We start from the raw sequence: 13,256 nt of genomic DNA, 5'->3' as shown, positions 1-13,256 counted from the left end.
GACAGGCATGTCCACTCTCACCACTGTTATTCAACACAGTATTGGAAGTCCTAGCCTCAGCAATAAAAGTCATCCAAATAGCAAAGAGGAATAAAGCAATAAAGGAATAAAAGGCATCCAAATCAGCAAGGAGGAAGTCAAACTTTCACTCTTCGCAGACGACATGATACTCTATATGGAAAACCCAAACGATTCCACCAAAAAACTGCTAGAAATGATCAATGAATTCAGGAAAGTTGCAGGATATAAAATCAATGCACAGAAATCAATTGCATTTCCATACAGCAATAATGAAGCAACAAAAAGAGAAGTCAAGGAATCTATCTCATTTACAACTGCACCAAAAACCATAAAATATCTAGGAATAAACCTAACCAAAGAGGTGAGAAGTCTATACACTGAAAACTATAGAAAGCTTATGAAAGAAATTAAGACACACAAAAAAGGAAAAATATTCCATGCTCATGGATTGGAAGGACAAATATTGTTAAAATGATGCTACTACCCAAAGCAATCTATACATTCAATGCAGCCCCTATCAAAATAACACCAGCATTGTTTACAGAGCTGGAACAAACAATCCTAAAATTTGTATGGAACCAGAAAAGGCCCCGAATAGCCAAAGCAATCCTGAAAAAGAAAGCCAAAGCTGGAGGCATCACAATCCTGGACTTCAAGATGTATTGCAAAGCTGTAATCATCAAGACAATATGGTACTGGCACAAATAAGAAAAAAATAATAGAGATTACAGAGATGGTAGGAGACCTCCACTATAATAAATCTGCTGAATGCAAGAGAATTAAGAACAGACATGAGTTAGTCTTGGTAACGAAACATCTTTTCCTGAGGCAGAAGAGAAAAATGGCAAAGCTAGGGCTTCCAAGTAAAAAGACAAGAGTCTGAGCGTTTGTTGAAATTTTTTTGGTTTTAGTCCCAGCTCTTATTTGGGCAGGGTGCTTGAACCATCTGGGTTGCAGTTTATTCACATAGACTAATTCTCAAAGAGCTCTTCTAGCACCAAAATTCCATAGCCTCTCTTTTCAATAGGAGGTGATACTACTGACAGTGAGGGAGCAATGGTAGGAAATGTCAAGAATGGAAAGTCTGTCGTGAGAGAACAGTCCCCAGAATCCCATTCTTCCTTTAGCTTTCATGTCAACATTTTAGTTCCTGCTACCTGCTAGACATTGGAAATAATCAGAGTGGTCTTATGTCACTTTCACCTATGGCACAAACTTCAACTGTATGACATATACTAGATGTTTTGCTGCTTATTTTTGCCCTTTTGGAAATTTTCTTATTGTTTTTAAACTTTATTTTGGCTCAATCAAAATTATAAACAGGGTTGTTAAATTAGAAACATAAAGATTACAGTAAACCAAATATTTAAGAAATGTTGGAGCACTGGGGCACCTGGGTGGCTCAATCAGTTAAATGTCTGCCTCTGGCTTAGGTTATGATCTCATAGTTTGTGGGTTTGGGCCCTACATTGGGCTCAGCGCACTCTCAGCACAGAGCCTGCTTCAGATCCTCTGCGTCCCTCTCTCTCTGCTCCTCTCCTGCTCTCGCTCTCGAAAATAAAATTTTTAAAGTAAATAAATTCTGCAGCGCTATTCTTTCCATCGTAAAGGGGATAGGTGACACTTCTATTATTAAAACAAAAACCAGGGGGCACCTGGGTGGCTCAGTTGGTTAAGCATCTGACTTTCGCTCAGGTCATGATCTCATGGCTCATGAGTTCGAGCCCCACATCAGGCTCTGCACTGACAGCTCAGAGCGTGGAGCCTGCTTCGGATTCTGTGTCTCCCTCTCTGCCCTTCCCCTGCTTACTCTCTCTCAAAAATACATAAACGTTAAAAAAATTGAAAAATTAAATAAAACAAAAACCAGTAAAATAAAAAAATTAATGTTGGATTATCAGAAAAGACACTTTTTTAAAATGGTTCTTATCAATAACAAGACACCCAAATTAAACATAATCTTTGATGATAGTAATTATTAGCACATTATCAAAGAGAATTAAAGATACTAAGAAAACACAAGGACCAAATCAGTGTGTTCCTTATGGTAAAATCATATTCCTAAGTGTGCTGAAACATAGGAAAAACAAGACTTGTCTTCTGAAGTATTTGCAAGGAAAAATAAAGGAAAGAAAGGGAGGGAGGGAAAGAAGGAAAAGACAAGGTATATAAACACCTCCTTTACAGTAAGTTTCTGAGAATGACTCAAATGCCTAGAATAGTAGCTGAGCTATTTAATGTATCCCAAACATCTATAATATTTGTTGAAAGGATGATCAATGTGTGGTTTGAGATTAAGTACACAAAAAGACTCCATTAGGAAATCCCCCACCACAAATTCTAAAAGACAGCTTTATGACATGCTTTAAAATCTGGATAGCTGGCAAATGCAGCATTATAAAACTTAAACACAAGCATGGGAACTGATAGAGGATGGGGGGCAGTGCTGCTCACAAGTAAATTTTTTTAATTGTATTAGATAGGTAAAAAATTTTTTTATTAAATAGGCTTAGAGATCCAAAATCTCATTCAAGTTAAGGCTTAAAATACCTCTTGTGCCACTTCTATATTCAATTTTAAATCCCTTCAAATTTGTTAGGAAAAAAGTAACATCACTCTTACCTTCTGCACAGGTACTGGACCTTCAGATTCTAACACCGTTGTGTCATTATCACCAGACTGATGCATCATAGTTAGGCCATTCAAATGTTGTTCACAATCACCTAGATGCACACATTTTTAGAATAGTATAATCAAGGTATTTCATCTTGTTTGTCCATAATTTGACTTCTTCTCCCCCCCAACCCAGGTCAGAAACTATGAAAACAAAAGGATTACTTTGTTTATGCTGTTTAACTTTGGAATATTCTTAGTTGAGGAATTGTTCTACTGAAAAATAAACATTTTTTTGCTTGGAACTTATGTCCTCTTGTTTTGTCTTCATAAAGGATAGCTGACACAGTGGCCACCCACCAAAATCTGTTTTTTCTGTCCCCATGGTATAGCAGTCCCCCAGTGTGCAGAATGACCTCTGCTCCAAAGATGGGTTTTCATTAGGCCAAACCAATCATGGTAATCCTACCCCAACACAAGTGAGTCATTTAGTAAAGAGCAGGCCTACACCAATGCAGGGATCCTAGGGAAAGATACTTCTTGGTGGTCAAATTGAAAACAAAGAAAACACAAAGAATGGAAGAACTAAGACACTAAATACCTAGACTAGCTAGTGAGAAGATAATGTACGAAATGCAAGAGGTTGGCTTGACTCTGAGGTAAAAAGAACAAACTATGCAATTGTATTAGCTGTTAAACTTTCATACAAATGTTTCACTTATCACCAGTAAAGATAACTACAGAAAAATACCTTAAGCTTTGGTCAAACCATGCCTAGACTGACCTACCTTTGGACCAGTGGTTGTATATAACTAACAAAATTACTTACATCATTCATGTCATCTCAAACTGAGTTTTCTGGCATATGCAACCATGAATATCCTAATGCAGAAACTTAGTTGAGTCATTTCTCTTTCACTTCTCCCTAGTTCTTTACTACGGGCCCTAACAAGTAGCAAAAGGTCAGAAGAGACAAATGACAACTAAGTTACTATCTCTGTTAACTGATTCCAAGGTCACAAAATCCTGGCCACTTACATACTATAATGTAGGAACTTACATTTAACCTTCTACCATCCGTCAATCCCTTGACTGATTCTCTGGCCAAATCCTACCAGTTGAGGTTGAGGCTTGAAAAAGAGAGGAATGTTAAGAGATGGGAGTGATCATGGAAGGGTCAGAAAAAACTGTTAAACTACAGGCATGAATGAAAGAAGAAAGTTTAAACTTGTATGTCCCTACATGGCCTAACATACCTATGTTTTCTCAGTTCAACAAGGAAGGGAAAAACAGGGAGTATAGCTTTAAGTACATAACTACATCCCTTCTGTGCTTGAGGCCACATATTATTTAAGATGTAGAAAGAGTATGCATGTCAAGAGAATTAAATTCTAAATGACTCAGTTTGCTGAAATAGGTGGTGGCAGTGCTGTTATTAAGAATGAAAGAGGAGCTGGGAATGCAAGCTGGTGCAGCCACTCTGGAAAACATTATGGAGGTACCTCAAAAAACTAAAAATAGAACTACCCTATGACCCAGCAATTGCACTACTAGGTATTTATCCAAGGGATACAGGTGTGCTCTTTCGAAGGGACACATGCACCCCCATGTTTACAGCAGCACTATCAACAATAGCCAAAGTATGAAAAGAGCCCAAATGTCCATCGATAGATGAATAAAGAAAATGTGGTATATATATACAATGGAGTATTAACTTGGCAATCAAAAAGAATGAAATCTTGCCATTTGCAGCTACGTGGATGGAGCTGGAGGGTATTATGCTAAGTGAAATTAGAGAAAGACAAACATCATATGACTTCACTCATATGAGGACCTTAGGAGACAAAACTGATGGACATAATGGAAGGGAAACAAAAATAATATAAAAACGGGGAGGGCGACAAAGCAAGAGACTCATAAATATGGAGAACAAACTGAGGGTTACTGGAGGGATTGTGGGAGGGGGGATGGGCTAAATGGGTAAGGAGCACTAAGGAATCTACTCGTGAAATCATTGTTGCACTATATGCTAACTGACTTGGATGTAAATTTAAAAAAAAAAGAATGAAAAGGAGCAGTGCTGCCACTGCCTGGTCACAGGCTCCATGCCTGCTTCACATAGACATGGCAAAAATATCCAGCCCTACTGAGACTGAGCAGTGCATTGAGCTTCTGATTGCTGTTTCCCACAAGTATGCTGGAAAGGAGGCTAACAACTGCACCTCTCCAAGAAAGAGTTCCCAGGCTTCATGAATACAGAAGTGGAAGCCTTCCTAAAGAACCGGAAGGACCCTGGTGTCCTAGACTGTATGATGAAAAAACTAGACCTCAACTGTGATGGACAGCTAGATTTCCAAGAATTTCTGCATCTTTCTGGTGGAATGGCCATATCTTGCCATGACTACTTTATTAGGTCTACCCATTTCTAGAAGCAAATGTGAGGTGCTCTTGGGCCTGGCCTCCAGACCACACTCTCTCCTTCAAAAGAGACTCTCAATCATTATCCCCTCCTCACATCCTACATGTACCCTGAGCCCAGAGCATCCACTGCCCCATGTAGGCCAGCTCTATTGGTAGTTAATAAAGTAATAGTGTTTTTTATTTCTCATAATTTATTTTTATCTTTTTAAGTTTATTTATTTTTGAGGTGGGGGAGGGGTAGAGAGAGAGGGAGACAGAGAATCCCAAGCAGGCTCTGCACTATCAGCATGGAGCCTGATGTGGGGCTTGAACTCACGAACCAGGAGACCATGACCTGAACCGAAACCAAAAGTTGGACACTTAACCCATAGAGCCACCCAGGCGCACCAGTTATAGTGTTTTTTAAAGCAAAAAATTAAAAAATTAAAGAGGAAAGATTAAAATTGGGAAATTCAGTTTTGGCATGCTGTGCTTGACATACCTATGAGATGCTGAAGGAAAGATGGTCAGCAGAGGTGTATAAACATGCATAGGGCCTTGATGCTTGATTTGTAAAAATGAGACCAGAAGTAACAGACACCAAGATCGCTTAGGCACAATGTATAGATCACTGCCTTTCAACCTTTTACATGTTGTAATAAGTAGAAAATGATCAATGTATGAAAAATCTGGGTAAATGGGAAGGCTGCTCCAAGCCTATTGCTATGAAAGTGGAGAGGATCACTAGCTCAGTAAACCTAGGCTTTGGAACATGGCTGGAAAGCCCTGAAGTAAAAAGATATTAAGGGCTTAAGGCAGGTACAGAGATATCTGTAAGGAATATTCTGAGAGATGGGACGATCAAGAAAATAGTATCACAGAAGCCTGGGAAGTATGTTAAGGTCCAACTTTCCGAAAAACATTTTTATGGGGATTACCCTCTGGTACCCAAAACACTACAGAACTCATCTTTCCTAAGACTTATGTTCTGCAACCCGGACCAGTATCTAGCCCATATTCTCTGAGTCACTGAAGCTTATATTCCTTTGTTCTTAAAACCTAGCATATATTCATCTTTTGCAGACCTGCTTGTTCGACGCTTATAATTTTTTAACCTTTCCCTTTTCCTTCTTTCCATCACTTCGTTTTTTTCTGCTACTGCAAAAACGCAATTGCTATTTTCTTTCTGTTCCCTATGGCCCATTCCTCCAACTGGCCTACATAATATTGGCATATTAATTACTTTGAAGCACACCTTTGCTCCAAAAAAACCAAAAAAAAAAACCCAAAAAAAACCCCTTCACTGGCTCCCCACTGACTATACCATTACCATTAAGTCCAAAGTCTCTAGATATCAAGGTTCTTTATGATCTGAACTGGTCTACCTTCCCAAATTCATTTCCCCATATTCCTATTCATCCAACCAAAGGTTTAATCACATCCAATTACTGATTGCCTAAATACCTTCATTCATGTTGTTTTCTCCATCCAAAATGCCTTTCAGTCCTAGATATACATAGATAAGTCTTACTTCTTCCTCCAATATCTAGCTCAAATGATAACTTAATCTGTAAAATACACATCTGCCAAAGAGATCAGGTAATTTTGCCTTCCTCACCTCCTTAAATTTCATTTTGATTCTTTTAGGGAACATTATTTTTATTTCGCATACCTAATTGTTTATTTCTCCTACTTGATGGCTAACTCTTTGATTAACCTTTTCATTTGCCATGTTAATTCACAATGATATGACATAGTGTATTTTTTTTAATTCTTAATACAACTGAGTGAAGATTTTTATAAGCTGGGAAATGGATAAGTAATAAGAATAAGGCTAATAATCCTTTATAACTGAGAGCTTCAACTTATCTTAAGGGGAAAAAAAAGAGGCTTCTTCTAGTTCATATGGAGATGATGGCAGTAATTTTGGGAAAAGCTGACAACACTTGATTCAATTTCTTTTTTTTTTTTTTTTTTTTATTTAAAAAAAATTTTTTTTTTTTAATGTTTATTTATTTTTGGGACAGAGAGAGACAGAGCATGAATGGGGGAGGGGCAGAGAGAGAGGGAGACACAGAATTGGAAACAGGCTCCAGGCTCTGAGCCATCAGCCCAGAGCCTGACGCGGGGCTCGAACTCACGGACCGCGAGATCGTGACCTGGCTGAAGTCGGACGCTTAACCGACTGCGCCACCCAGGCGCCCCTGATTCAATTTCTTAAAGCTTTCCTGTACTAACATTTTTCAAGCTTTTTTAAAGAAAACTTAAGTGAAAAAAATCTTTATTGTTTAAAAGACTTAACCAAAAATTTATTTCCATCGAGATTAAACTCCAGAAAAGTAAACTTCTATGTATATTTTAGCTTATATACATTTGTAGTTTCCCTTGGGCATAGTGCCACCTACAGTTAGCGAATGCAAACCACTGGGTTTTGAAAAACCTGGTTAGTGCAACAGAATAGCATCTGTGGCATCATACAAAATTCCTTTTACATACTATGTTACTCACAATCACATATAAGCCCAAATTGAAGTAAAATACAATAAACTTACCCCAGCTGAAGACTTAGATATTGAAAGCCTGACTTTTCACAGACAGGGTGTTTTCTCAAAATAGGAACAAAAGACCATCATGAATGCATTCTTTTGGTTTTCCATTGTCTATTTCTTCTTCAGGGCTATCCCTATCAATTGTTCTACAAAAGTGCTATAATGAAAACAGCAACCTTTCCCTACTGTGGCTCTTTCTGATCAACCTTCAATCATGCTCAAATCTGATTCAAAAACTCAAACATAACAAAACAACTTCTCCCAGTCTTAGAAAACAAACAAAAAACAAAACACCAAAACACCAAAAAACAAAACAAACAAAAACCCCACCTATCTTCCTGTTAAAGTTACAGCTATCCTCTCCAACAAACTTCTTGAAAGACTGGCTACATTCAGATTACTTCTCAATTTACAAAAATCCGGCTTCTACCTCAATCACAATGGCCACTAAAAAACCTTTTGCGAAAGTAAAAAATCTCAACTGCCAACTTTAAGCCTCACTCCTCATCTTACTTTAATGCACTGTAGTATACTCTTCTGGCGCTTTTGTACTCTGGTGATTTGATAACATCATCTTTTAATTTTTTAAAATTTTTACTGAGGAAGTTTTGTTTCCTAGAATTTCGTCCTTAACCTTCCTCTTCTTCCTTTGTACATTTTCCTGGATGTTTTCATCCATTCTCACAGCTTCAAGTAGCTTCTATATGCTGGTGATTCATAAATTATGAATCTTGCTATACCCTATTAGTTCTAGTCGTATATTAGCTGTATATTTCTTTTTTTTTTTTTTTAATTTTTTTTTTCAACGTTTATTTATTTTTGGAACAGAGAGAGACAGAGCATGAACGGGGGAAGGGCAGAGAGAGAGGGAGACACAGAATCGGAAACAGGCTCCAGGCTCTGAGCCATCAGCCCAGAGCCCAACGCGGGGCTCGAACTCACGGACCGCGAGATCGTGACCTGGCTGAAGTCGGACGCTTAACCGACTGCGCCACCCAGGCGCCCCTAGTCGTATATTTCTAATCAGATACTCTAGTACCTCAAATATGCCCAAAGTGAGCACTGCCTCTTATTTTCAATCTAACTATTGGATGATACCTTGGTGAGACATTCATTCTAACAAAGCCTATGCGCTGTGCCACAAAAATATTCTTCTAATTTATCCACATCTTTCCATGCTTACTGCCTCAGTTATGGTCCTTGTATAATTTCTCTCCTAGACTATATAGCACTCAGCTTCCTTACTTGGTTCCACCTACATCAGAGCATCTTCATCTTAAATCTGTCTGTCCCCTAAACAGTTAAGCAGCAATCAGTTCCGATTATAAAATCTGATTTTGTTAGGCTACTATTTAAAGCTACTTGTTGTTGAGGGGCGCCTGGGTGGCTCAGTTGATTAGGTGACTGACTTTGGCTCAGGTCATGATCTCGCGGTTCGTGGGTTTGAGCCCTGTGTCAGGTTCTGTGCTGACAGCTAGAGCCTGAAGCCTGCTTAAGTTTCTGTGTCTCCCTCTCTCTGCCCCGCCCCTGCTTGCGCTTTGTCTCTCAAAAATGAATAAACGTTAAAAAAAAAACAAAGCCACTTGTTGTGTGCAAAATAAAAGACCCAAATGGAACACTTGCATTCAAGATAATTCATGACCTAGAATTAACACATCTTCAGTTAGGCTCCTGCATACTTTGAAAACCTTTTTCCACAAAAGGATGGATATAAATATTTTATACTTTGGATCTTTTTTTTTTTTTTTTTAATTCCTGGGATGCCTGCCAGTGTTGCTTTAGGTATTTTCTCTTTTGATCTCCATTCCCTTCTCCACACTGAAGAGCTATAACTTGAGTTACATACAAAATGAAATACTGAAACACAAAACAGAGAGCTTTCACTGGAAGCACTAAAGGAGGATCAAAACTTCTCTCTTCCTCCTAATCTGTACTGTAGTAAAACAATTTGGAAACTTCTTCTGCTTTGGAGAAACCCCTGCCCTTGGAAGGCCAAATAGAAACTGGTGGGCAGCCTCCTAGAGGGAAGGCGACATGGATGAGGAATATTCACACCTGATTCTAGACTAGACCTGAATACTATCTCAAGGTTCAGGTACTCCCTAGGCTGGGCTCATCAGTATTGGAGAATTATCGTTTGTGGCATACACGGCAGGAGAATCAGGACGAGACAGGCAATAACTCCACTTCTGACAAGACTAACAGACAAGATATTTGTAGTCAAATGAATGTAACAATATAAAAATTTAGCCAGGTTTGGAAGATGATTTTGGTAAATGGGAACCACCACTAGGCAAGTATTTTTGTCCTAAGTTTCCTTAGCTGTAAACTACTTCTCATGTATAAAATTTAATTTCTCTACCTATAAAACCTCTATCTTTTCCTTATTCCATCCTACCTTTCCAACTCAAATAGGAATCATGGAAATTAGAGCAACATTTCCCAAATCTGCTCAGAACTCAGTAGTATGGGCTCTGGCAGTGGAAGGTTTTAGTATTTGACCCACAAGCCAATGTATATAATCTATATGAAAATAAACTGCATGTGAACTGTACATATAATTTTCTTATTCAAATGTAATGAATACCTTTAAAAATAAAGCAGATAATTTCTAACAATGTGCTTCAGTGTTTATTTCTAACCTGAAATTTACTAGTTATTAACTAGTTAATTTCTTACCTGAAGGAGGCAGAATTTGTAAAGATGAAATGTTTTTCACACTGTGTAAATGTTCTAATTCTTGATGATTAAATGCTAACTGATAGTGATCTGGTGGTGTTTCACATGAATATGAAGTCTGACAAAAAAGGGTAGTTTTTGCAGAGGCTTCATCTTGTACAGAAGACTGTATCTGTTAAGACAAAGATAAAGACAACTGTCTTTCAGAGTTTTAACCACACAAGAAGTTTAACTAAAAAAGTAGAAACAGAGAGGAAAAGAATATAATTTAAAACTACCTTCAACTATGAAATAATTATTTAAGTCATACAAACTTGTAGGGTATAATTATCCCATTCTTACAGATGAGAAAAATAAGGTATGGAAAGATTAAAAGACTTGGCCATTCTATAGTTTTAGGTAGAGTTAGTCAAAGCCTATAATCTTAGTTAATAATACATACAAACTTACATATGTTATTAAATAGTGCTGCTTATTTCCAAATGCTTTCCTGGGAGCTTTTATACCAAATCTAGAGACTAATCTGCTTTCTTTTACCCCCTTTACCTTACTGAATTATAGGCATAATGAGAAGGGTGGGTAAAAATCACATGATAGTTGACCTGTAAGACTATCAACAAAATTCTGATTTAGTAAGTAAAAACTGTATTATATAGCTAACATTTATTTAATGCTTACAATGTGTGAGGCACCAGGCTAAACCCTTTATATAAAGCTCTTCAATTCAACCAATAATCTCATGAGTTCAATGTAACTATTATCCCTGTTTATAGTTTACAATAGGACTCAGATATAATAAAAGCAACTTTCCTAGAATCTCACAACTATTTAGTCACAAGCTAAGTTATAGTACCAAAGCCCAGGTGTCTTATCTACTAAGCTTTGAGTTGTAGATAGTACAGAGATCAGTAAGACAGTCTTTCTCCATCTAATAAAGGGGTTAGAGTGAGTGAGTAAATAAGGCAAGTGTATGAATACCTATGCTAGCTTGAATAAAACTAATGCCATAGAAATGTTCCAACAATAATATAGACCCAAGCCGCAAAGTTAAAGTCAAATGCTGAGGTTTAAATCAACAAAAAAATCACTTTCTGAAACACACAAATATATGCATTTACTCATATTTCTAAAAAAAATTCCCTCTTTTATTATCAATGGGCATTTTGTTCCTCAGTGAGTAACACTGAAAAAATTCTGGCCACAAACAGATCATTAAGAGAGCATTCTAGAGGCGCCTGGGTGGCTCAGTCAGTTGAGCGTCCAACTTCGGCTCAGGTCATGATCTCAGTCTGTGAGTTCGAACCCCACATCAGGCTCTGTGCTGACAGCTCAGAGCCTGGAGCCTGCTTCTGATTCTGTGTCTCCCTCTCTCTCTGCTGCCTCATTTCCTCCCTCCCTCCCTCCCTCATAAACATTAAAATAAAAAGACAGCATTTTATATGCTATGTATTGAGGATGCTTTCAAAGTTCATTGATATAGTTTTGATTTCACTAAAATCTATGGCAACAGACAATCTGTACCTTTGAGAACTCATTTTTGTCTACCAAATTAATTACCATTCATCTAGGTGTTCAAAGCCCTCTTTATTATGTCCCCCAAGCCAGCTAATCCCTGACAAATACCCTCTGCTGCCATTTTTCCCTGAACACAACTTCTGTGCTTCTTTGCCTCTCTTCACACTACTACCTCTGTTTAGAAAAAGTAAGTCCCTAATCTGTGTCAATGTACTAACCATTTCTTTCCCTTCCCTGTAGTTTAAAAGCCATTTTAAGCATTTTCTCCTTCAGATAGTACATATATTCCTTCTACATTTTCTCAATTATGAAAATAGATGATCGCACTAATCATGCAACCTCTTAACAGGGTGATTATATATATATCTCTTCTCATAATAGAGAGCTCCCTCAACAGAGGTATTTATGTTGTACATCCCTAACCTAGTTAGATGATGTTAATTTATAATTTAATAAAGGTATATACCTGTAATTCTATATTCAGGAAGGTACAGAGGATTAAAACTTTAATGAGAATTACAACTTGAATTAGTAAGAGATAAAATTACTTCTATCCTTTTCAAAGCATGTCAACTACTAATGATAGATGTGCTAAGATTAGTAGCTGGTAATTATAAGCTTTATCTTTAGAAACCCTACCTACCTTTTTCCTACCCCCTTTAGAAATCCCACCTTACTGTGTGTACCCTACATCCTACTGTGTGCACATAGGGAAAGCAAGGCCTTTCTTCTGTATTTACTCTCTAGACTAACTCAAAACTTCTATCATTTGTTCTACTAATATGATTTATAGAATAGTTATATCTTATTAGAAAAATGTAGCCAAATACTTCCTGTATTCAATTTTAAGAAGAAATCTTTGAGTATTTAGTTGACAAACTGAAAATGTGACAGCTCTTCATTATAAACAAAATCAAAACAAATTTTAAAGAAGCTACTACTATATCAGTTGAGTTATAACATACATTTTAAAATTCTAAGGTAAAAAAGGAGGAATTAACTTACCTTTACTTGTTCTTTAGGAGAATCATTCTGTTTTGCTTCAGTAAATTTAGGAAACATTTCTGCAAATGTATATAAATAAATATTTCAATATTTGTTAGCTTAAAACCTTACCATTTACATTATAAATTGTTTTCATATTAGAAATAAAATGGTCATCTCAAGAAAATGTCTTTAATACCAATCTCTTAAATCAAGAAATTCTTATAGTTACCAGGTTTTTGCCCTTTGAACCAGTCAAAATTCTAAAGAGATACTTGCGTTTTAAAGGGGATATTTTCTTTTCCACATAATTGAATAAATACCCACTCACAAATTTCAATTTGGAATATTTAGGCAAAAAAGCACAGCATAGTAAAGAGCTTGAATAAGCGACAGTTTAAACAGGAACAAGTTACAACACAGATAAGGTTTTAAACAAGTAGAATGAATGATAGCAAAATCATCTTTTGCCAAGTAGCCATAAATACAGCCACA

The 13,256-nt window shown here is 37.1% G+C and overlaps 1 protein-coding gene and 1 pseudogene across 4 annotated transcripts in view; one reads left to right on the top strand and one right to left on the bottom strand.

The window, feature by feature from the left end:
* The window catches only part of BRDT (bromodomain testis associated), an 80,165-nt gene that overhangs the window by 22,205 nt on the left and 44,704 nt on the right, over nt 1-13,256 (bottom strand). For all 4 annotated transcript variants that reach the window (XM_043575559.1, XM_043575558.1, XM_043575560.1 and 1 more), the window contains 3 exons: nt 12,783-12,841; nt 10,263-10,434; nt 2,644-2,744 (listed from right to left, as the gene is read on the bottom strand). In XM_043575559.1, coding sequence (XP_043431494.1) covers nt 2,644-2,744; nt 10,263-10,434; nt 12,783-12,841 — 332 coding nt within the window. The remainder of the gene's footprint in view (nt 1-2,643; nt 2,745-10,262; nt 10,435-12,782; nt 12,842-13,256) is intronic.
* Nucleotides 4,629-5,313, top strand: LOC122480767 (annotated as a pseudogene).

Source organism: Prionailurus bengalensis, chromosome C1 (genome assembly GCF_016509475.1).
Source record: "Prionailurus bengalensis isolate Pbe53 chromosome C1, Fcat_Pben_1.1_paternal_pri, whole genome shotgun sequence".
Classification (NCBI taxonomy): domain Eukaryota; kingdom Metazoa; phylum Chordata; class Mammalia; order Carnivora; family Felidae; genus Prionailurus; species Prionailurus bengalensis.
Note: the sequence above shows the minus strand (reverse complement) of the source record. Positions and strands in the feature narration are given on the sequence as shown.